Source organism: Physella acuta, unplaced genomic scaffold (assembly GCF_028476545.2).
Source record: "Physella acuta isolate Inbredline_101_S28 unplaced genomic scaffold, ASM2847654v3 ptg001333l, whole genome shotgun sequence".
In the NCBI taxonomy this organism is placed as follows: Eukaryota; Metazoa; Mollusca; class Gastropoda; family Physidae; genus Physella; species Physella acuta.
This window is the reverse complement of record NW_026732848.1, coordinates 263,857-289,867: the sequence shown is the minus strand read 5'-3', so window position 1 is coordinate 289,867 and position 26,011 is coordinate 263,857. Positions and strand designations below refer to the sequence as shown.

Sequence of the window (26,011 nt, the reverse complement as noted above, 5' to 3'; positions counted from 1 at the left end):
TTTGGTGAATTTTCTGTTACTGTACAATAAAATATATAAATATCTCAAAAAAAATAAAATAAACATATATATATATATTAATTTCCTTCTGTTTCCTTCTGTGCTAAATAGAATATAAGCTTGGTTTAATGAAGAAAAAAAATGAAAAAAATGTATTTCTTTTCAAATTATTTCAACTTTAATGATTATCTCATACCCAAATCTCACTACACCAAAAATAATGTCATTTTATTTATTTCAGAATTTACATATTATATATATATATATATATATATATATATATATATTTATATATATATATATATATATATATATATATATATATATATATATATATATATATATATATATATATATATATATATATATATATATATGTTCTTGGGTTTTATTACTCCCCCGCACCCCTCAGAATTTTTCAATAAATAAAAATACATGCCAGAAAGAAGTGTTGCTTTTGTAAATCTATAACAGTCCTCACAAGCCGATGATGAAAACTGTAGTACTAAAGCGATCATGGCAAGGTAAACTGCCGCTGTAAATTACAATCATGTCTCAGGCAGCGATAAAAAAATAATTTTAAAAATTTAGGATGCTAGACAATGACGACTTAACCCCACACAAAAACGAAAACACCAAAAACATCAAATATCAAAGACGATCGACACGGCTAAAATTGAATAACACTCCAAAACCGGATGGACTGGCAGTTAAATTTTGGGGGAAAAATAAAAAACGACATAGACACATTTTATAAGCTGTGTTTCAAGATATACACAATAGAGAGGATTACGCGACACATTTTTTTCAGAGCTTATAGACAGAGGCGTAGCGATGGGGGGGGGGGGGGGGCAGGGGGGACACATGTCCCCGGGCGCCGACCTTAGGGGGCGCCAAAATGGGTTGGAAAAAGTAATCGAAAGTGTTAAAGGGGGGGGGGGGTGCAAATAGACAGTTTGAGGGGGAGGGTGCAAATCAAAAGTTTGTCCCCGGGCGCCGGGAAGGGTCGCTATGCCTCTGCTTATAGACCACTTTTTCTGGTACATAACGTGATACATTACAGACCTATATCACTACTTAGCTATTATAGAATACTGACAAAAATATTAGTTAAGACAATCGAATCTTTAATCTCTAAGTTAATACACCATGATCAGCAATACAGTATACTTGTAGAAACATACAAAACCACACGCACTTAATTAGAGACATCGTACATTGTAGCACGGAAATTGACACGCAACTAGCAATTCTTAGCATCGACCAACAGAAAGCTTTTGATAAAGTAGATCATACATGGTTAATGAAAACACTAGATGCTTACAACCTAGGACCCTATTTTAAAACATGGAAAAAAATAGTATACAACAATGCTCAAAGTTATGTATTAATAAACAACAGTATCAGACGCAAATTTCACATACAAAAATCACTTAGACACGTCCGTCCTTTATCTCACTACTTCACATAATTAAACTCGTGCAAATACTAGAAGATATTAAACAGAACAACTTGATTATAGTACTGCATATTTCAAACGCAAACAGCAATATAATAATTGCATACGCGGACGATACAACTTACATTACCAGAGATTCTTCCAGGCATCCCTGGGGGGATTCCCCCCAAAGAAAGTCTACCCCCCCCCCCCCGAACGAGATGGCATTTATATAGTAAACATAAACTATTACTAGTGTCAGCCCCCCCCCTCCCTCCCCCCAAAGAAAATGTTGGCCGACCCCCCGGAAAATATTAAGTGCCTCCCCGGAGAAAAAAGTCTGGAAGAAACACTGTACATTACATAGCATAACAGAGCTAAAACCACAACAGTCTGTGATAGAAAAATTCAAGAGCTCGGGAAAGGAAAGCAGCGTCAAAAAAAAAAAAAAACACAGAAGAATCTAAAGCAATGAGAAGAGTTAAATGGAGAGGCTAAAGATAATAACAACATCGACATCACAACAACAAACTTAGAAAGTATGAGATACTTTAACACCAGTAACCAGACAAGACTTACAAGAAATTTTGGACGTTACTGAACTGTTAGGAAACATGAGGTAAAAACTGCTTCACTAACATTGGAATACAGAAACCACCAGCTTACGTACAGATACCCACAAGCCGACCCATAGAAACAACCCGTGTTCTTCAATAAACCACCAGCTTAACGACACCACCGACTTACAACTACTTTAACGGTAAGGAAAACACCGAATTACCTAACATAACAGCAGTGTATCACAAAAAAATCCATCTTGCTTAAAGAAACTATCTGCTTATCTAAATAAACCACAAGTTTACAGTAAAGAAACCACCAGTTCATACGAAAATTCAAAGTTTACATAAAACAAACCCGCCTGATTACCCGAAGTAACAGCAGTTTGCAAAAAAACAAAATCATTAGCTTATCGAAAAAAAACCACCAACTTACCTAGAGGAACCACCAGTTTACCTAACAAAACCACCAGTTTACATAGAAGCAACCGTTTTAGCTAAAGAAACCACCATCTAACATCAAGAAATCAACTGCTTACTTAAAGAAGCCACCAGTTATATAAAAAAACTGCATGCTTCCGTAAAGAAAACAATCTAGCATAAAGAAATCACCAGCTGATAGTTTAAAAAAAAATACAATTTTACTCAGAAACCACCAGTTTACATATTGAAACCACAAGCTGATATTTAAAAAAACACTATTTTACCCAGAATCCACCACACCAGTTCACCTAAAGAAACCGCTAGCTTACATAAAGAAACCAGCTTCTAACATAAAGAAACCACCTGCTTACATAATGAAACCACCAGCTTACATAAAGAAACCACCTGCTTACATAAAGAAACCCCCTGCTTACATAATGAAACCACCAGCTTACATAAAGAAACCACCTGCTTACATAAAGAAACCACCAGCTTACATAAACAAACCACCTGCTTACCTAACTCAGCCGTGTCCTATCTTGTGAAGGTGGGGTTCATGGCCGGATACATGGACTGTGTGCCCGCCTCGGTGTAAGCTTGTGGCCACTGCACGGGGTTCGGGTTCGGATACACGCCAGAACCACACGCCGGCGGCGACGTGGAGACCCCGTACCCAGGGGCGGCCACGCCCTGTTGGTACCACTTGACGAACGGGTTGTTCATACTCTGTCGCAGCAGAGCCTCGTCTAGTCTGTAGGCCCTTGGGGAGAGAAGGGGAAAGGTTAAAGGTCGTGGGGTCTAGGGTATAACAAATAGTATGATTGTTAATATTATAAGGCTTCTTTAGTGCAGAAAAATCCTATGGAATATTAAAATAAATGTTTAATACTTTCCCGGTATTGTTTGGTATGGACAAAAACATTTAAATTAACCAAGCTCTTAACATCGAGGACTAATGCAGTGTGTCCACTTATTAGGTCAAATCGATGTACATTTATACTGATACTGTAATAAATAATACATGCTACAAGAACATTCATGTACAATGTCAGAAAAGTAGAATGCAAATATGTTATGAATGTTTAAACATAATATTTTGCACTACTTTAATATTGGAATGTGATTTATATAGATTTCTACTCATTTTTCTCGAGGTTATGTTTTTTTGTATGGACATACTGCATTTGTCTTCTATACCCTATATATACGTCCTAATTTATACTAAATCGTTTAAAATATACTTATTTTTTCAACACCACCCTCCAACCCAAAGTCTGAAAGAAACACTGAACGTGATTAGAAACGAATAAGGCGTGTCAGGTTTAGAGGTTTAAATTTTTTTTTTTTATCTTCTTCGAGAGGACTTTGATAAATTTGTTATCAAGTTTTAAAGTTGACGCCTCACTCAGCTGACGACATACAGCAGACGACAGTTGATAGTCTTTACTTCAGCCATTTAATTCAACGTTATTTTTTTTCACTAATTGTAATTTGGCTGAACTTTAGAAATTGAAATTTAATTTAAAAACTAAGCGCGTATCATAATAATATGAAAAAAAAGTTTTGACTGTCTATTTTCGAGCGTTTCAATAAAAAATAATTGTTTTAGTTTTAGAATAAAAAATGAATTCGAGTTCAAAACTAGTTTGTAACTAAATGTTGTACTACATCATCGTGTGAAGTATACTCTTATTTCTAATCTTAACAACGAGCCCAATCTTAACTCTAATGCAAACCCAGGATATAGGTACATTAAAGCCAAATATATACTGTATGTTTATTTATTTCTAGATCTCTATATTTCAAACGGTTGGAAAAACTCTTTGATGTTTAAAATTGTAATTTTTTAACTGAAACTTGGAAGCCATTTTTCAATCTATTGTGCAGTTGAAGTAGAGTTCATGTTTCTTGACCTCGGCATATGAAGGGATGGTGTGGCACTATGCCCAGCCACCTTTACTTCCATACCAGTTCGTTAGTTAGATACCCAGCATGGTTGTTCTTCTGACTTGAACAGGGATTTGAACTCGAGACTTTCGGGTTATAAAAACTGACCAATGACCCTTTTCTCGATCCAGCTCAATTTACATAGTAGAAAAAATTAACTGTTTTAAAAGTGGAAAAAAACACATGGTTTTTCGGGAGTTGGGCGTAGGCTGAAAGGTTGGGGGAAGGGCTTTGACAGTTTGTGACTATATTTAGCACAAGAGACTGGGGTTATCAAACCTGCACGATTCCCAGTAAAATGCGCAATCAGAAAACTGCGCAACGGAAAACTGCGCAAAAAGAAAAATGCGCAAACATACTAATACACTTTAATTTTTCATATTTCGTACACATGTTTTATTATGATACAGTGTACAGTCACTCATTGTTAATGTCTATAAATGCTCGATTTAAGAAAACAAAATATGCCCTTGCACACTTTTGTGTGCGCAGTTTTCCGTTGCGAATCCTTCCAATCACCATCCTGCAGAAGAATATGACTTCATGTATGTGTATATCTCATGTTAGAAACCACCCCTCACTGAACCCTACCTTCTCTCCGCCTCTGTGTAGGGTGAATAAATTGTACTCAGGGCCGCTGTGTTGAACCCCATCCCCTGGGCCAGGGGCGTGGCCTGGGGCTGGAGATACGTGTTGGGCACGTGGTACATGCTCAGGTCGCACTCCTTCTTCCGCCCTCGTCGGCGCGACCTCCGCCTCTGACGGAAGTCTCCGCGCATGAAGTCTTGGATGTTGGCTGGGTGGATGGCCCAGTAGTTGCCCTTGCCGTCCTCACACCGGCCGGCCTGAGAATACATCAAGAGTTATTGAACTTAGGTGCTATTTTTTACCAGACTGATGGTATTATTTAAGAACAGTGTAGTTACCTATCTTGAATCAATGTCAATTATAATTATTTTTTTTTACTTCTAGACTTCTAATGGATTAAAATTTTAGATTAGTTCTAAAACTTAGTATAATATTTACTATCAACTTAAAATTCACTTATTAGTAGATTTGTTGTATAGATAAACTTCCCCAAGTACTTTTTAATAAAAATGAATAATTAAAATTTCAAATTAGCTAATCAATATTTTAAATCTAACCATAAACTTTTTTTTTTGGTTTCTAGCCATTAATTTATCATAACTAACATCATAACCACAGGTATAGAAGGGTGTCATCTTACCCAACCTTCCCCAGCCCCCCGAACTGCTGATTGGTACGGAGGGAATATTTTAAAACTACTATACCATCATATTATAGAGTTATTTAGTCTGTACCTAACCGAATATCAACCACTTTTCATAACTGTGCTTAACAATGTGACATCCATTTCACAAATATATGCTGCGTAATTAACCCCAACTCTTCCCCACAGTAACAACACAATATTTGTGAGGGGGGGGGGACTACTTAAATAGACATAGGTCCCAACTTTTTGTTAAGATTAACATCAAAATAAAGCTTATAAAATTGCCTGCTTTGAGATTTAATTTTAACAACGCATCATCTGAGATTTAAAAGGCGAGTTGATAATCTAACGTGTGTATTAAGCAATAAACTTGTATCTTTAAAGTGTTAAAGTTCAATGTAGTGGTTTATATTATTTTGATTATACAATATTTTTGAAACGTACACTTTTCCATACATTTTTACTTTTTCAAAAAACATTTTGAACTATTCAATGTTAAAATCCTGCTGTGTAGTTTCTTAAGTCTATGAAAAATAGGAACACTATTCTGTTTCTAAATATTCCATGACAGACAGCTTTCCAGATGGCGAACAATAAAATGTGTATCAACAAAATAAGAACTTGTCACTATCAAAATAAAATACTACTGTTGTAGAAACTTTTTGTAATTGTAAATATCACTGTGAAAATTATCATTACATTTGCCATACAATATATGCTCATTAGCGGGAGTCAACAATTTTACTAGGGCATATTCATATTTTAAAAAACTTCACGGTTTTATATAATAAAACATTGTAAGTGGCTCTTTAACACCAGGGACATTTTGAAAATTGTAACTTTTGGCTCTTCCGCTTCAAAAGGTTGCCGACCCCTGCTTTGTTGGAAACTCTTTTATTGGTTACACAAATCGAACAGTTATCTAGTTGTGCCTGGCATAAAAGATTTAGATGGTCATTTAATATGTGTGTCGATACATGTAAGATTGGGTATTATACCATTACATTTAGTTCAAATCGATAACACACTACAATAGGAGTGTAAATTTTATTGGTTGGGAACAACACACAAATGTAATTCTTTACGTCCGCTCCAAAAAACTTACTAATTTGTGTATAACATTTCTCGTAGTTGCCGCTTCCTTCATATTATGTAACATTTTTAATGAGATATATTTTAGGTGATTTTTATAATTTAGCTGCGACTGTTAACAAGAGGTTTATTATTGTTATGAATTACAAAATATATTATTGATGCACAGTATAAGTGAAGTAAAAAAATTATAAAAAATATATTGAAGACATAAGAAGTGTGGAAATGGACTGTTAATGTACATTTTTAAAAAATTAGCAATTGTTTTAAATATTGAATATTATAGCTACAGTGAATATTCTAAATTAAATATTCCTGTTACCTAGAACTTACTGATGTTTTCATCTAAGATAAATTGCATAGTTTTAAAATTAAATAGTATGTATAGTGATTTCTTTAAGAATAATAGAAAAGTGATCCCTCAGTTTTTGAGATATATTAGACAGCTTAAATCAGCTTTTGCAAAAATATATGATGTGAATGAATTTAAAGTCAATTAGGTTATGTGTTCTTTTATGAATTATTTAAAGACCGAAAAATGTATACTAAATGATATTTTTGCAAGGCTCAATAGTGTAAGCATAAAATCTTGTGGCAAATATCTTAAATTAAATATTTTGTTGGAATTTTTTTAAATTCATACACATGGTATGATACTGAATTGCAAAACATGGTTCAAAAATGAGTTGTATCAACTTACTTATCCAACCTTTCTGGATAGGTTGAATTTTACAGAGTAAATAATTTTAATTAAATAAATGCATGTTACATTTTTTTTTGTACAATCTTCTAACAAATTTATAAACAAAATAAAATTGTTTCCTATTTTGTGAAGTTTGCTTTGCATTACGTGTTAAAAATAACAGATTTTACAGTTAATTGAGTTACTTACTTCCCGGATAAAGAAATTATGAATCGGCTCTAAAATAAATAGGACTATCTAATTGTAAAATGTAGTTATAAACTGTCAACTGTCTTCAATATATAATTACCTATTTCTTATAAAGTTTAATATACCCATGTTACTAAACAAAAACCTCCAATCCTGCTGTTAATGAAAAAAATTTTCCAATTACTAGTTTATATTTATCCGTGTTAAGCTTTATTTTTTCATCTAACTAAATATATTTCTCAATTACTAACAAACAATTTATCCAATTTCTAAAGCATAATCAAGACTTTCTACTAAACTAATTATTAAGCGTACGAACTTTTTAGAAACTAAATTTGGACCTTTTAGGTCTGACTTTCTAGATAAATCTAGACTTTTACCTTCTAAAACAAATCGGTGTATTATCTGCTAGTATCAATTGTTGATTTCCTTCATCGAAATAATAATTTTGGTACACAATTAATTAACATTTCCATTATACCAAAAGTGCGCTTGAAAAGCCTGTCATTTGCGGCTATTAAATATTTTTAGATATATGTAAGATATATGTAAGTTTGTAAGATATATGAAAGTTAAGGCTATACCACAGGCTAGTGATCTTATTAAACACTTCATATTCTGAGGTCACGGGAATTGGTGAACTCTATTTCACCTGCCCCATGGACCGTCAGGTTCGAAAACCGAACTCCTACTCATTAAAGTCGCTTTTCTGGAGAATCACGCTTCATATAATCACTGTAGCCTTTAGTAATAATTATTTTGTTTAGTAAAAATTGTACACACACAAATCATAAATATTGCAGAAATGTTTTTTAACCTTAGAATCAGTTTCTTATAAAAAACAACTGCTCAGTTTTAGTATTTTAAAAAAAATATAAGGATGGTATAATTCTTTTTGTTCAGGTGTGCTATTCTGAGTGAAGCTTTGGCTCTATTTAAACACGAGCCGGCCCGCGGCATAACATACGCCGCTATTTAGTTGTTGTTTTTTCTACTTTTCAGTAATTCAAAATTTGTGAATTTGACAGTACCAACGCTGCCACTGAAAATATTTCTTTAAAACACTATAAGTAGCTCGTTAAGGACCATAACCCCCCCCCCTTTCCTCCCCCCCCCCCCCCCCTACGTTTAAAATCGTTGGCTCTGCTTGTAAACATTTAGAGTGAACACAGCTCACTAAAATCATGTAGGGGTGGGGAGGTAGGGAGAGCGTTTGCAGCTTGTTTTCTAGGCGCGTTTGCAGCTTGTTTTCTAGCGGCTCCTAGAAGAGAATTATATATATAGATTCTTTTTTTAAATTTTAAACTTCTCTATAAAGAACACTTACCTCAAGCTAACAAAGCATTGCGACTCTAAATTTACTTAAAATAGATCAATATTTGAAACTCCTAACTGAGTCATAAATAAGTATTCTAAATAGGCATCGAGACTCTTAATTTACTTATAATTGGTCAATATTTGAAACTCCTAATTGACTTATAAATAATGATTCTTAAAGACTCGTGGCTTACAATTAACCAATCTTTAAGTCCCATACGTTTTCTCTAATTAACCAACAATCAAGCAAATGAACTGACCTTAATGAAGCAGTCATTGAGGCTGAGATTATGCCGAACACTGTTCCTCCAACCTTGACCCTTGTTCTTATAAAACGGGTAATGTTTCTCGATCCAGTTATAAATAGATCCCAGGTTCAGCCTCCTCTGCTCAGACTCCAAGATGGCCTTGGCGATGAGAGCAATGTACGACATGGTCGGCTTAGCATCAGCAGACGTGTCTTCATCTCTCTTCTCGTCTGCGCAGTCTTTCCCGGCAGACGACGTCTGTTTTTCTAACGGAGATTCAAGTCCGAGTAATTTATCGTTTTTGGGTTCGAGATAATGAGGTTGTGTTGGCTGTGTTGAGGTATCTTCGCAAGAAGCGGTGTTTAAAACTGTTTCCTGTTGGTGTAGACTCCGAGGGTTGGATGGTGTGGAGGATGAAGACGAGGACGATGAGGTTTTGTAGTCTAAATGTGAGGTCGGGGGTTCGAGTTTGATTGGGTTCAGCCCGTAAATCGTGGGGTCGTGCAGGCGTTTGGGGTCGTCTAGCGCGGGGGTCGAATCGTGGTACGTCGCGACCTGTTCGTGGTCTATTTTTGTGTGCTGGTCGCTCTGTAGATGTGGCTGCTGGTGATGCTGGTGGAGGTGGTGATTTCTCTCGCTGTGAACATTCATTTGATTATCCGGCTCGTACAAGTTTTGTGAATTCGACAAAGCCGATTCAGGTTTCATAAGAAAATTTTCTTGACACCTAGACATCGTCATGGAATTGTATTCCGTTAATTCCATCTGCCGAGTGGGCATTTTGTAATAGTTCCCGTTCCCGTAATTAGAAACAAATCCGGAATGCAAAAAAGAAGAGGTTTCCGAGTACCCGGAAGTCTCCCTGCAGTTGTAGCCAGACATGGCCTGCAAGGATGGGGCGCCGTAGGTGGAATAGCACCCTCCATCGGGTTCCGGAGCATAACCAGGAAGGTGGGTCTTCCCAGTGCTGCTATCAAATCCTGCTGGGGTTCCGTAAATAGTTCCAGAATACGCGTCGAAGTGTGACGATTGCATAATCTCGTTGTTTTCTGTCATAGATTTCAAACTTGGAGGCCACTTAATAACTAGACGTATGTACTCCTGGAATTGATCTTTGTTTTTTTTTTAAAAATCAGCAGCCGTATCAATAAATTAGCCGCGTTGTAAAAACATAAGATATCACCATAGCTGTTGTTGCTATTCGGTTACAACATATGTGTAGCTCGGATTATCAACACACAACACAACACACGCCGTAAGCTAAGTAATTAAACTAAGTAAAAATTGTTTGGATTAAATTCTCTACAACAACACCACAGCTGTTATCGTTGAGCGTTAATTGTTATCAACAACACAAACTAGGAATCATCCTACTGCACGCGTGTGTACCGGTTCGAATCCTGTTGTGTCCCATCTGCATTTCAAAACCTGCAGGCAAACTGACTCAAACAGGCGTATCGTCTGCTACAAATACGACAACAACCTGCGGTTTTTAATCTTCCTGTGTCGCCATGAGCTAACTCCTAAGTTTGGCTCGACTAAAATTTTGTTTTTCTTTAACCAAAAATTAAAAAAAAAAAATCGTGTCCCGTCATTGGTCGCTGTGACTCGACTAACCCTGATTGGTCGACACCTGCAAGGTTTATCTGGCAATGTAGGCGTGGCCCGGGACTCGTTATCGCTCTAGGTGATTCAGGATTCCCCCCACCCCACCCCACCCACACCACCACTCCATTATCAAACCCTCGATAGCGTAGCCACAGCATATCCCAAGTAGTCACGTCGACGTAGATGGCGAATTAATGGAGTTACCAAACTGAAAAAAAAAAAAATTCGCGGTAAACCAACCACGGCATCCCGCATCCAATTACTCATACCCGCGCTCTACGTTTCAAAATGTGTTTTTCCCCGGTTGTCTCTTTGAAGTCGGAGTCCCCAATTCACCTTCTGCGTCCAAACGTTGAAACGCTGTTTGTACGCCACCAGCCAAAGTTTGCAACAACCCTCTCATTAGCTTTCATTACGCCTAAATGCATCGCCAGAACGCGCCCAACTATTTTTTTTTAATTGAAATATATATTTTTTTTTATCCAAACAGACTTTCTTACAAATAGTTCAATTAATCAGTAACATTTGTCAGTCTCTTTTGGAACGCTTTCACGGGATATTTTTTTTTCCTTGTCAGTGTGATGGTACCGTACCTCCGCACTGATCAAACATAGTTTTCTTTACTTTTTGAGTGAGTTCTGAATATGGATTTTACACGTTACCATTGGAATTGTTTTATTTAGAGGACTATTGCCTTATATATATATATATATATATATATATATATATATATATATATATATATATATATATATGTAAATATATACTTTAATATATTGCCTTATATACATTTTTATATATGTATATATACATATACATATATATATAGTATATATACATATATAGCCTATATATTTGTGTGCATATAGGCTATATATATATACATATATAAATGGCTATATATTTTGGCAATAAATAAATATATATATATATATGTATATATATATATATATATATATATATATATATATATATATATATATATATATATATATATAGTCTACATATAACATTTTAATTTCTTGCTTTTTATGGTACATGTAGAGCTTTTATTTACCTTTAACATTTTACTTGATTTTAAACGTGACTAAAATTAACTAGATGTAATTTTTGTATATAAATATATTTGATACTCAGTAATGAATTCGTTGACTATGTTTTACTATTGTAATAGATCACTAAACCATCTGATGTTCAAAAAACGGATCGCATTCTATAACAATAGTATTAATTATAGCCAGCCTTAATTATTCATCCTAAACCGAACTCTTATTAGCCTGATCCTGAACGTTAGAGTTTCTTTCAAACATTTCCAACCAATTTTGGCGCCCCCTGTGGTCGGCGCCCGAGGACATATGTACCCCCCCACCCCGCGCTTAATTCGCTACGCCTCTGTTCGGATGGGGTGGGGGGGGGGGTCAGTAAAATAGAAATTATGTAGAATTTATATTCTTGTACCAATGTTGCCCCCCCCCCCCCCGGACAATTTAGTCCGCCTTCCCCTCCCGAAAAGTTTTAGTTCTCCCCCCCCCCCCCACCCGGAAGAAAGAAACACTGCTAAATATCCTTTATGACGGGAAAGTACCTATTTAATGTTACATTCTAATTTTAGATTAACAAAATCTACGTAAAGTAGAAATCTAAATTGAAGCTATTATTTTTTTTAAAGTAAATAAGCACTACTAACTTAAAAACAAACAAACATCAAATGACACTGTTTTCTTAGATTTCGTGATGATGAATTTTAAAAAATCAAAACTATGGTTGCTAAAGCCTTTAGCACATAACATTAAAACTTTATATACCAGATTTCGAATAGCAAATAATAGTTAAATTGTCAAAATATGTTCTAAAAATATAATTTACAATAGTTCTAGAAAAGAAAAACATTATAACTCGTGTACTAGGAACATACGACTTAATTAAATGTAGCTATCAAATGACGTAATATTTCTAGTGATTGGTCGGTTATCCAAGGTTCGCGTGCGTCGCGCTTCAGTAGTTTTCACGACTCCCGCCGTTTCAAACGCTAATCTTCTTAATCCGATTAATCCTCAGTTATCTCCCTTGTTGATTTTTGTTGACACCACACCTGGTGACGTCCTAATCCTTGACACGTCACCTGAAACAAACGTCACTAAACCCACGACTTAAGCCGTCTCTAACCTAACCCCAGTTAGGGTCGATTTATTTCAAAATCAATTACAGTATAAGACTTTTTATTTCGATATTGTTTTATTTTTATTGTATTAGTATTTATAAAAAGAAAAAAAAATGTCATCGAAAATAGGTGACTGAGTGATCGAATGGTCAAGGGTAGGACTGCTCACCCGAATGTATCGAGTTCGGATCCCAGGCGTGAGTATGTAGGACGTACCTGAGTCTAGCAAGCTTTGATGGGTACCTGACTCACGTTAGGGAAAGTTAAGGTGGCTGGGTATAGCGCTGACCACAGTAGTTCGTGGTAACAGATAAAGGTGAACTCTACTTCATCTGCTCTATGGACCGATGCAGACGGATGTGTCGCGAAACTAAACGTTTATTTGTCGTGGTAGTAATTATACAAGACAAAACGGTGTGTTTATTGATGGTGGCAAGATGAATGTGTTGACATAATTTACTGAAGTTGTCATGGTATGTTCAAACCTGACATGATATGTAATTGTTGACACGACATGTTATTGTCAACAGGACATGTTGTTGCTCATGTGACCTGTTAAAACGTGACATAACATGTTATTGCTAACATGACATCTTATTTTTTGACATGCCATGTTAAGCGTGACATATGTCAAGTGAGATGTGACGTGCTAAAGTTGACAAGAAATCAGTAGGAAAACTGCGCCGCGGGAAAATCCGCAAATATAAAATAATTACACTAATACACTAGATTTTAGAAAACATAAATGCCCTTGCGCACTTTTTTGTGCACAGTTTTCAGTTGCGCATCTTTCTGGTCACCGTTAGATGTGACATGACATGTTAAAGTTGACATGACATGTCATAACAGACTCACGTTGAATACTTTTGCAATAATGTATTTGAGCGTTCTAACAAACATTTTAATTGCTACTTTCTCTCTCTCTCTATTTATATATATATATATATATATATATATATATATATATATATATATATATATATATATATATATATATATATATATATATATATATAATTATTCATATATATTTTTTTATTTTTTTATGATTTACATATGTTATGTATATTCATTAAGTATTTATTTATTTATTAAGTATCCATTGAATATTATATTTATATATATATATATATATATATATATATATATATATATATATATATATATATATATATATATATATATATATAAAATATTCAATGGATACTCTCCAAATCAAAGAAGTTCAATTGTAAACCCTCCCACTATGTTGGATTAAAGTGACGTCAACTGTTTATTTTGCGGAATGACCACCTCGCTAGGCGGGTCATAGACCGACCATTGTACGCGATTAGAGGGGATTGTTGATGAAACGGATTATCTCAGATCTGAAAGGTACACCTGGACATAATATAAGATAATATAAGATATAGCTCACCTTGTAAGGAACAACCTATCAGATACTCGTATTGACCTAGTGCTAAGATACACACTTGTAGATGCCTCGATAAAGATTGCCTTGCTACGATATTATATCAGTCCTAAACGATACGCATTGAATTTTCAAATACTTTTGACTTCATTTTATTATATAAGCAAATATATATGGCCTATATATTTAAAAGCCAACTCCACATACAATTAAACACTACAAAACAAAGCATACAGTAACGCAACATCAACAACAATAAATCATACAAAAATTCATTTTAAAAAAGTTTTAATAACAAGCTTTTATGTAATAATGCGTAATAATGCACTAAAAAGTAGAAAAAAATGATTTTTTTTATTTTTAATAAAATACCACTATTTAAATAACTATAAAAAAAGCGCGGATCATTTTATTATCTATTAAATACAGTTACTAATATTTAGGAAGGAAACCACGGTTTTCTTTGTAGGTGTTTAAATAGTAGTGTATTATTATATATTTAAAGAAGAACATTTATTTTCTCCTTTTTAGTGCATTATTACACAAAAGCTTGTTTTTAAAACGTTTATTTTATGAATTTTTTTTTTCGGTACTTGATTTTTTAAAATTTACAATAGAGTTGCATGACTAAAAACCATTGCGCACATGATAACGCGCGGAATAGTTGGATTAGTCTGCCTAGTGATTTGGACACAATTTTAATTATTTCATAAAACATTAATTATTCATCCAATTAAGTCAAACTTATATCAGATTGCATTGTCTCTATGGACCGACGAGCCAACTTTGAATCGAATCTGTCTGTTAGAAGTGCCCGAAATTTCACTCGCCCGTTTCGATCTATGAGGACGAATAGACAAACTGACGACAGACAAAGAAAGCTTGTAAAAAAACAACACACCTAAGTCATTACCAAGTATGTTTCGTGTGTGAGGTTTCTGTGTTGCCCTTCAAGACCTCATGGTCTGTAAAGTAGCTGACTCTATCAGATGGATGCATGGACGGCCTATTGAAACCAAGTCCATGATCCGAACCCGGCACTTCAGGGTTACCAGTCGTGCGCTATCGTGTTCGACCACGCCGACAGATAATTAACAGTAATGTTTTTATCGTATTGTATTAACTTAAAATGCAACCTACGAATATTGAATACATATCTCTTTATTTACATTTAAAAATACAAAATATTTTAATTTGTCATTTTTACAGATATACAACTTAGTTTATTGACACTACTATAAGAAAAAAATACATACTTCAAAACATGAATTGATTTTCTTTGTTCTAATGACACAATTTAAAAAACATGAATACATTATCTTTACTCAAATTTTTAAATACTTTAAAACAAGCAATATAATGTTTGATAGTGTCTTTATGCACATGCTTCATTAATGTGACGTTAAAATTGAAAAACATTTGCTGCTCCAATGTTATCTATAATGCGAAAAGCAGAAGCCCGGATTAACTTTTGATTTGCCTGAGACATGTAATTTACAGCTTCTTTTTACCTTGCCATGTTTTCCCGAGTAGTTTTCATCATCAGCGTGTGAGGACTGATACAGATTTACAATAGTAATGTTTCTTTCTGACATGTAATTGTAATCATTTAAGATGGTTTACTTATACACAATACAAAACGGGGGTCATCCATAAATGACGTCACACCCTTTTTACCCACCCCCAACCCCTCCGTCACACATCGTCACAAAAAGCCAGACCCTCACCCCTAAAATTACGTCACATCTCAGCCTACAAACCCCCCCCCCCCTCAAAATTGCTGTTGGATTTTTCTTAAAATACGAAATTTTTCGAAATCTTGTCTGAACTCTGTCAACATAGAGTATTTTAATCAATTCCTATTACAATTTTTTAAAACAGTTTTCTAAAGCGCGAAATAAAGGCTAAAATTCGTTTTCTTACATTGCTTTTTTATAATGCGAAAGTGTGACGTCACACCATCTAACCCCCCTCCCTCCCCCCCACCTCCCCCTCATCACACACCGTCACAAAATTACGGACCCTCCGCCTCCCCCTTTGAGTATGACTTCATTTATGGACGACCCCCTAGAAATCGAATCAGCACTAGTTGAAACCAAACCATTAAATAACACAAAAAATATTCTAGTTGATTGTTAACCTAATGTTTTTAAAAATACCTTTGTTTTTAGCATCCATTTGGAGAAAGAACATGACACAAATTATATAATCATTGAGTAGAGTGTATCAGTCATATTTACATTATCTACAAGTTTATATCCATCTTTACTATCACTTATGTACATGGTTAAACATGCTTACAATTTACACAAATGTAGAGAGCTGCACACTTTACATCAATTCACATAATGCCAAAGTACCACGGAATAATACAACTGATGAACTTGACTAATTTAAAAACCTTAAAAATAATTTGGTTGTATAATACTAATAATAGCCATAGGTAACAAGAAAATATTTCGAACTGAAATCTTTGGAAATGATAAGCTCCTAAATATCTATTCTACCTAGTCCTTTGCTTATTTTTAATAACTCTCTACAGAAATATCTTTTAGTTTTACATACATCTTATATATAACACTTAGCTTAGATACATATATTTATGTTACAGCTTATTTACATGAGTAAGCAAAAACTATGTATAATTTGATATGTTATTCTTTGGCTTTGAAACAATCGGTTTTCAAATATATATTGAAGTACATAAAAAGGATATGGTAAAAACTTACAAAGCTGTATATAATATACTGCATGAAATATTTTCATTAAATCCCATAAATGAGTACAAGTTTGAAGGGTGATTGTCAAGCTAAAATCTATTTGACTTAATCGTCCCCCTAATGCCCTTTTAATAGATAATAATATAAAGCCGAAACGTAATGATCAGGTCATGTGATTTCATCCCCCTTTCTCCCCCCTCCCCCCCCCCCCCCCCCACCGACCCCTGCAAAAATAAATCTTACGGCGTGTGTGTGCGTTTATTTGTTGGTGTGTGTGTGGAGGGGTGTCGCTTGTGTATAATATATATAATGTATATACTATGAATTCATATTAATTGTATCTATATAAATGCACTCGTATGTAACCGAATATCATAGTGTTACAGCGTTGTAAAAGATCGGCTATTAAACAAGCACTTTGAGATCAGCAAGAAAACAGTCGGCAAAGAAAACCTAGAGCCACAGTAAATATAAAAACATTGTAGGCCAATATTACCGTTAACTACTGTTTGCTGCCGTGTAGCTAAGGTATATATATATATATATATATATATATATATATATATATATATATATATATATATATATATATATATATATATTACATAGATTTTAACCGTAATAAACAATAATAATTTTTTAAAAAATAGCTTGTAATCTGTGTAAAGCCTAAGCCCTAACCCAAGCTAGAGCCTAACTCCATAATCAACCCTTAACTTGTTTTCTTGTAGACTAAAACCGAATGTGATAACCACGATAGGGTAGGTGAATTTGATACCGCATGGTATAAAGAGATAGGGCGTGTCATTACTTCTATTGTACAACCAGTCTTCACTCACCCGGTTAAAATTTAAGCCGAATAAAAAATTATGTGAGATATCATTTTTGTGATTAAGATGGGTTATATTTAACTTAATATTATAGTCCTAGAGATTGAAAAAATATTCCTTATTTTATTAAATCCTATTATAGTAAAATAATGTTTTTTTTTCAACTACGTGACTCTTTTTACATAATGTAAAACAAACGATTAGTCGGGCATTAAACGTGACAAAATATTAAAATAGCTTGTAGATCTGATTGAATCGAAACCAGGGTAGTTTCACCGGTCCAGAGGTGTAGCGACCCATTGCGGCGCCCGGGGCGAACTATTCATTTGGCGCTCCTCCCCACCCCACGGTTTATATATAGTTACTAAAATAGCGAAAAATCTTTTTACCAGTCACTTTCCCTTAACGGTTATTTTGGTGTCACATAAAACAGCTAAATAAGCCCTAAAAGCCATGTTATTTGACTGAGTAGGCCTATATTTGAGTTCTTGCAGCTCAGAAGGAGCTTTTCTTTCTACCCCGTTTGGCGCCCCCGAGGGTCAGTTCCCGGGGCGGCCGCCCCACCCGCCCTCCCCTAGCTACGCCTCTGTTACGGTCTGCTATTAAAGATGTTAATTCTTCAATTTTGAACTGAATATCGGAGAATGGCAATTCTGGTGTTGTGTGGTTTAAAGATTTAATTCGTGTAGAAATATTTATAAAGACTAAGATGATGAGCACAAAATTATGGCAAGAGAATAATGAATTGTAAATTGGGATTAAATGTTGAACACATGATTGTGATTGAGATTAAATGTTGAACACATGATTGTGATTGAGATTAAATGTTGAACACATAATTGTGATTGAGATTAAATGTTGAACACATGATTGTGATTGAGATTAAATGTTGAACACATAATTGTGATTGAGATTAAATGTTGAACACATAATTGTGATTGAGATTAAATCTTGAACACATAATTGTGATTGAGATTAAATGTTGAACACATAATTGTGATTGAGATTAAATGTTGAACACATAATTGTGATTGAGATTAAATGTTGAACACATAATTGTGATTGAGATTAAATGTTGAACACATAATTGTGGTTGAGATTAAATGCTGAACACATAATTGTGATTGAGATTAAATGTTGAACACATAATTGTGATTGAGATTAGACTTTGAACACATAATTGTGGTTTGAGGCTAAATGTTAAAGACAAAAATGTGTCTGAGATTAAATGCTTAACACATCATTGTAGTTTGAGATTAAATGGTTAATACATTATTGTGTTTGAGTTAAGTTAGATGTCAAAAACATAATTTTTTGAGATTAAATTTTGAACACTTAATTGTGTTTGGGATTATAACGTCGACACAAACTTGAAGTTTAGGGTAAATATTATGAACAAAGAAGTATTTTCTGAGATCCATATTTTAAACACAAATCGTCCCATTCTGTATGCTTGGTATGAAAAAAATATTAAATGTCGGTTAATTACTTTTAACTGCATAGTATGTTCATTCTAAACGCTTCCGTGAGCCCAATTTATTGTTTTTAAAAAGAGATGATTTTTTTTTAATTTGCTGAATTTGATTATTCCGAACAAAATAAAAACCGGTCGCAAATTTCATGAAATTACGCAAGAGCCTGAAGGTGATATGTTTTTCAAAATGTATTAATTCTTGCGAATAAATCTCGACTATTTTGTCAAAACTATTAAACAGTGTAAACGAAAATTCCCTCTTCTGGCTTACCCAATTACCAAAGCATAGAATGACTCGCAGTTTTATAAAGTGAATCTATACCGCGCACAATGGTCGATACTGCAACTTAATCCTAGATTTAAGCCACACGTAGCACTAAAACGTAATCTTTAATTTTTATTTTTATAAACCTGAGAATAAATATCTGTTCCAGCACTACAATGCAATTATTTTCTTTCTAAAATAGTGTAGCGAACAAAAACTAAGCATTAGAGTTGATTAAATTAATATCAATGTTGTTGTTTTTTTTTACCCCTAACGTCTGGTGCAAACCACACCAACAATGCTACCCTATTGAACATAAGTTCAATTTTTTTTTTCGTTGTCAGATAATTTACACCAAAACAAACCACTGTCTACTCCTAAAATTTCAATCTTAGATAGAAAACAATAGCAGGAAAAATATGTAATTTACATTTTTTTAAATATATGCCTTGACTAGCGTCCGTCCACGTCGGCCTCCCCCCCTAACCCCCCCCCCCCCCCCGAGAAAAAATGCCTGAAAGAACCCCCTTCTAGCTTACCGTAGATTCGAAGCTTACAATAATGAACACACTACTGTATAATAGACCTTTCTAGAATATCAGCCGTTTGATAGCAAACATGAGAAGAAGAAAAGAGTTATTAAAACTGAGACGATTTGAGTTGTTCCTTGTTCCTCTGGTGCTAGCGTACCTTGGCGCGTGAACCTCCTTCATTGCAGGTAACTTGGTCTCAGTGGGGGTGGAAGATTCTAGAAAAGTTGAAGTAGCCGGGGGTAGGGAGATGGGTGGCTTCCATGTGGATCCCAGCGTCGTGTCAGTAGACGTTAGCTCCGTGGGTGTGGGGGAGGTGGTAGCTGGGTCTGTGGAGATTGTTGATGTTGTGGGTTCGAGTTGGGGTGGTGTTGAACTGGGGATACTCTCTGTTGTTTGATTTAAATCTGAAAAAAAATAGTGCAATGTAGAAAAAAAAGAAACTTGATGAAGCTTTTTTTATAGCGACGTCTAAAAGGAGGATTCACACAAGTTTTATATTGACGCTTAGCAGCGTTAACTTCTCCCAATTAAGTTTGGGTACGCAAGGTAGCTGAATGGGCTCACGTGTGTTGTATTAGTCTAAACCCTGTAAAAATATATACCCAGACCCAGAATACGCTCACGATAAATAAAATAAAATATTTTCTTAGTTACAAGTAGCAGACAATTGTTTTTAAAAAGTCAGGCAAAAATTTTATATAAATCGACAAATTAATTAATTTGTGTATGACATAGATCGCTTACAGATAAAGTAACGCAAATGTCAATTAGCTGATATATATATATATATATATATATATATATATATATATATATATATATATATATATATATATATATATATATATATATATATATATATATATATATATATATATATATATATAATTTATTTCATAGATTATTTAGCAAGCAATAATAAAGCCCATGTATTGTTTAATTCATAAATTATTGAACTGTTACAATCATTAGCTGACAGAAAACTTAGTTGATAGGATTTAACGGATAGATTAATTAGACCATAGATTACTTGAGACATTGAATTGTTCAGATCGTGTTGTTTAAAAAAAAAATTAATTATTTTCCGGGTAAATAGCCTTCGGGCCAGTGTTCATTCGGGCATTTGTCTCATTCGGGCAAGAGTCCGTTTGGGCAGTTGTCGCATTCGGGCAAGTGTCCATTTGGGCAGTTGTCGCATTCGGGCAAGTGTCCATTTGGGCAGTTGTCGCTTTCGGACAAGTGTCCATTCGGACATTTTGACGTATTCGGACAAGTTTCAGTTCGGGCGTTTGTCACATTTGTTACGCTACTGATCTACTCATCGTTACATTACTAAAACAAGTTTGCCCAATGCTCACAAACCCCATGAACTGATTTAGTTTATTTATAACTGAAATCTCTAAGATCAAATCTTAAGAGCCAAGAAGAAAATGTAATTACCTACAGAATTATAAAAGTCATTAAGAAAAAGTAATTACCTATAGAATCTTAAGATTCAATTAAAAAAAAAGTAATTACCTATAGTATCATACAAGTCACTAAGAAAAAGTAATTACCTATAGAATCCACAGGACAACGGTGCATGTTGTGAAACCAAGAGGTGTACAAAAAAAACAGTTGTTGCATAAATTTAGCGTGCTTGGGCGTGCAGTTGTGGGTCATTTTGATGACGTCATAGACGCACGATTTGATTGTATCCAAAGTACTGGAGATAAAATAAGATGTTGAATCAATAGCAATGACTTGTCAAACTCGAACGCTCATGTTTTTGTTTGTTTTTTTTATCTTTTTTTTACTTTGAATATGCCCCTACTTAGCATGAAACACGACATGATTTGATTAGAATAGAGCTAATAACAGAGTAAGGATTTGTTTTGTTATTAATCTTTCAGTTTTTATAAGATTGAGAAACGTAATGTTAAAATAAATGTAGGCTAATGACTTCCATAGACCATAAGATAACTCATGAATACCTGCATGATTGATTTTTCAAGAGTTGTCCCAAGCAGCTTTCTTTAAGGTGGGTGGAGACCTTTGGTTGCGTAAAACAATCAACGCTTTCCATGTAGTCTGAAAATGACGTGAAAGATGTAGATCTATATGGAATTTTACTTGATAATTATACAGTGGCTCTTAACCTTTTTGGAGTTACCGAACCCTACCACTTTCAAATGCGCATTCACCGAACCCTTGTTAATAGTTCTATTTAACAAAATCCGATTGGGAATCAAACGAGTCAGGTGTGTGTCTTGACCTCCGCCGAACCCCTGAGACTAACGTGCTGAACCCTTGGGGTTTAATCGAACCCATGTTAAGAACCACTGAATTATATATATGTGCCCATAAAATATACATTCAAATGAATCCATAGTATGTGTGTATGGGGAAGGGGAAGGGGGCAGTGTTTCTTCCAGACTTTTTTCTCCGGGGGGCACTTGAAATTTTCGGGGGGGGGGGGGGGGGCGGCAGACTTTCTTCGGAGGGGAGGACACTGTTAAAAGTATATATTTTCTATATAAATTATATAAATTTCATTTCGTTCGGGGAGGCGGTAGAATTTTTTCGGGGTGGGGGGGGGGGGGGCTAAGCCCGAAGAGATGCCTAGAAGAAACTCTGGAAGGGGGGGATAAAAAATTCTGCAGGAATCATGGCGTTTTCGTCGCTGATTGTTGCCTAGGGCCGTTCACCGAATCAGCGTAAAGTGAACACTATTATAGTATTATAGTCCGAAAATATCAACTGAGGTTAAATAGCCTTTATGTAGCTTCGAAAATGTCAGAAAATTTTTCTCTATAACTTTCTCAGTCTAAGCGCATTTAAAAGACATTGTTTGCCCAAAATGTTGTTGACTAAATCGTTGGATCGTCCAAGCAAAACTCTGCTGTAAAAAAGACGCACCGTGTATCTACGAAACGTACGTCCAGTGTTTCTTCCAGACTTTTTTCTCCGGGGGGGGGGGGGGGGCACTTGAAATCTTCGGGGGGGGGGCGGCAAACTTTCTCCGGGGGGGCGGACACTGTTAAAAGTATATATTTTCTATATAAATTATATAAATTTCATTTCGTTCGGGGGGGGGGGGGCGGTAAAAAAATTTCGGGGGGGCTTCGCCCCCCCCCCCCCGAAGAGATGCCTGGAAGAAACTCTGCGTACGTCACTTGTGTTGGTGCAGTATCAAAGTTGCAACTTTGATACTATGTCTAATTGGTGAAATGATATACACCTAATTTACTTTCAAAAAGGTGTACGTGCCGGTATTGAAAATAAATAGATCGAGAAAATTTACGCTTGTGTAGTTTGCAAGTTAAGAAATCAATGTTATTTTTTCCTGATAAAAGATTTCTTTTAAATGTTATTTTCACGAGTTTAGATTTGGGTACCTTCTAACCTGTCGCTGTGTTGTAGATTCTTAAAACAATATTACATTAACTTATTGAAAAAATATTACATTTATTTTGAACTAACTTTCTTTTTTTAAAAATGCTTTAATGGTTACCTGGTCTGTTGGAGATGCAGACGGCTTGGACCACCTGTTTCTGCATGTGAAATGGCAACTGTAGCATCTCGTGACATCCTTTGTTGGCCTTTTGGATGTTCTCAACACAGGTCAAGGCTGTTTGTAGTTTGCTGCAGAGGGAATATAGAGGTTAAGGTCAAGGCTGTTCGTTGTTTACTGTAGGGGAGGGGGGAATAGAGAGGGTAAGGTCAAGGTTGTAGATTGATGTAGGGGGAATATAGAGGTTAAGGTCAAGGTTGTTTGTAGCTTGCTACGGGGGGGATAGAGAGGTTAAGGTCAAGGCTGTTTGTAGATTGCTGTAAGGAGATAGAGAGGTTAAGGTCAAGGCTGTTTGTAGATTGCTGTAGGGAGATAGAGAGGTTAAGGTCAAGGCTGTTTGTAGATTGCTGTCGGGGAAATAGAGAGGTTAAGGTCAAGGCTGTTTGTAGCTTGATGTAGGTCGTCAAGGCTGTTTGTAACTTGCTGTAAGGGGGAACAGAGGTTAAGGTCAATGCTGTAAGTAGAGAGGTTAAGGTCAAGGTTGTATCTAGCCGTAGAGGGGAATAGAGAGGTTAAGGTAATTGATTTCTTTAACTTGATGTAGGTGGAATAGAGTGGATGCAATTAAAAAGAATGGGATTTACGAGGTACTAAGTAATACAGAAGTAACAGGAAGACAATGGGAATGGACACGATCATTTAATAACAAAATTCCTATAGAATCCCACACATCTCTTGTAAAAGTGGTACTCACTAGCACTGATCTTCGTAGAGAGACCTAGGGATAAAAGCGTGGAAGTCGACCGCGTGTACCATGCTGTAGTACTGGCATCTTCTTATGGCTTCGTGTGGACAGCAGATGACCAGGGCAACTAAAGAAAGATAAAAGGTGTGATATTTTCTGTGAAGTAGTTTTAAAATGTCTCGATCAGTGTGGCGTTGTTAAACGAAGTGGTATGTAATTTAGTTTAACAGATGTGATGTTTTAATCGATGTTGTTTAAAGGTGTCATTATGTAAAAATAGACTAAATATGTGAAATGAGATTATTTGAAATAAAGATTTAAGGAATCATTTATTTGAGTTACGTCATTGAAAGAAGATGTGTAGTAATGAAATGAGTGAAATGTGTGATGTTTTAGAGTGAAGTGCGTGGTGTTTTAGACTGAAATGTGTTTTAGAAATGCGTAGTGTTTTAGAGGAAAATGTGTGGTGTTGACAGTGAAATGTGTGGTGTTTAAGAGTGGAATGTATGGTATTTTAACGTGAAGTGTGTGGTGTCTTAGGTTGAAATATGTGATGATTTAGATGAAAATATGTGGTGTTTTAGGTATTTTGGGGGAGAATACGTGGTGTTTAGACTGAAATGCGTGGTGTTTTAGAGTGAAATGTGTGGTGTTCTAGATTGTAATTTGTAGTGTTTTAGAAATAGTTGGCCAGAAAGAGTAATATGAGATAAATATCACAAGGAATACAAAAATATGAAAATAAAGAAAACAAAAAAAATGCGATAAAATAGTTAAAGTTTGTAGTTGGATTAGTAAACTACAAGACATAGGCGTTGTGGGAAATGCTGGTGCAACTTTAAATTGTGATTTATTGGGGAAGAAATGGAGGTGAGGAGGGGGGTAATACCGAAGATGGGCTACTTGAATTTAACATTAATTAATTAAAACGAAGTGCTTAATACAGTGTACTAAACTTCATTGATTACGAAATTGATCAAGTTTGATAAGTGGTGAGGGATAACTTTATACGTGAGGTGAAACCTAAAAATGATTACAGTTCTTACATTGGAATGAAAAGTAATGGCCCTATTAGGTAAATGAGTAATAGAAAGCTAACAGTGCGCTATCGAAATATTCGTCTTGACCTCAATGAGTTCCATTACCCATTAATTAAGGCGTTGGAGTGTAATTAAAACTGAATGTATAAAATACCGGATGCCCTCGATACATTTTAAAGTTGCGAATACTTTACTATCGGCTTTAATCGACAGGATTGTGAACATGACTGATGTGTAGCGATGTCCGTGTTCGTCGTGTGCTATACAGCCGCGTGTGTATAAGGCTACACGTCCGTGTTTGTAATATGATACACGACAGCGTGTGTAGTACACTACACGTCCGTGTTTTTAATATACCGTTGTGTTTGTAGTGTGTTACACGTTGTGTTTGTAGTGTGCTACACAGTCTTGTTTCTAGGTGATGTTACACGAGCCTAGTCTAGTAAGATAGTAAATATTAGTAAAATATATCATTCAAATATTTAATTTATTCTAAGTTTTACGGGTTAAAATTGTAAGGTTCAACTTGGGGTTGGATCAGTGTCCTAGAATTATTTTAAGGGTTTATCAACTTTTTAAGGTT

The 26,011-nt window shown here is 35.1% G+C and overlaps 2 protein-coding genes across 3 annotated transcripts in view; both read right to left on the bottom strand.

Moving 5' to 3' along the window:
• The window catches only part of LOC131958542 (forkhead box protein K1), a 38,328-nt gene extending 28,080 nt beyond the window's left edge, over positions 1 to 10,248 (bottom strand). The window contains exons 1-3 of one of the 2 annotated variants that reach the window (XM_059323628.1): positions 9,161 to 10,248; positions 4,957 to 5,210; positions 2,937 to 3,178 (exon numbers count right to left, since the gene is read on the bottom strand). In XM_059323628.1, the coding sequence (XP_059179611.1) occupies positions 2,953 to 3,178; positions 4,957 to 5,210; positions 9,161 to 10,204 (1,524 nt within the window). In that variant the 5' untranslated portion in view covers positions 10,205 to 10,248 and the 3' untranslated portion in view covers positions 2,937 to 2,952. The remainder of the gene's footprint in view (positions 1 to 2,936; positions 3,179 to 4,956; positions 5,211 to 9,160) is intronic. The other variant, XM_059323629.1, reaches the window with a different exon arrangement.
• A 9,899-nt stretch (positions 10,249 to 20,147) lies between these two features.
• Positions 20,148 to 24,505, bottom strand: LOC131958548 (uncharacterized). Its single transcript, XM_059323633.1, has 5 exons — positions 24,398 to 24,505; positions 23,644 to 23,774; positions 22,124 to 22,220; positions 21,707 to 21,855; positions 20,148 to 20,554 (listed from the first exon to the last, which is right to left on the bottom strand). Exons 1-5 carry the CDS (start codon positions 24,457 to 24,459, stop codon positions 20,208 to 20,210), a joined length of 786 nt encoding a protein of 261 aa, XP_059179616.1. The 5' UTR covers positions 24,460 to 24,505; the 3' UTR covers positions 20,148 to 20,207.
• Between the last annotated feature and the right edge of the window lie 1,506 nt (positions 24,506 to 26,011).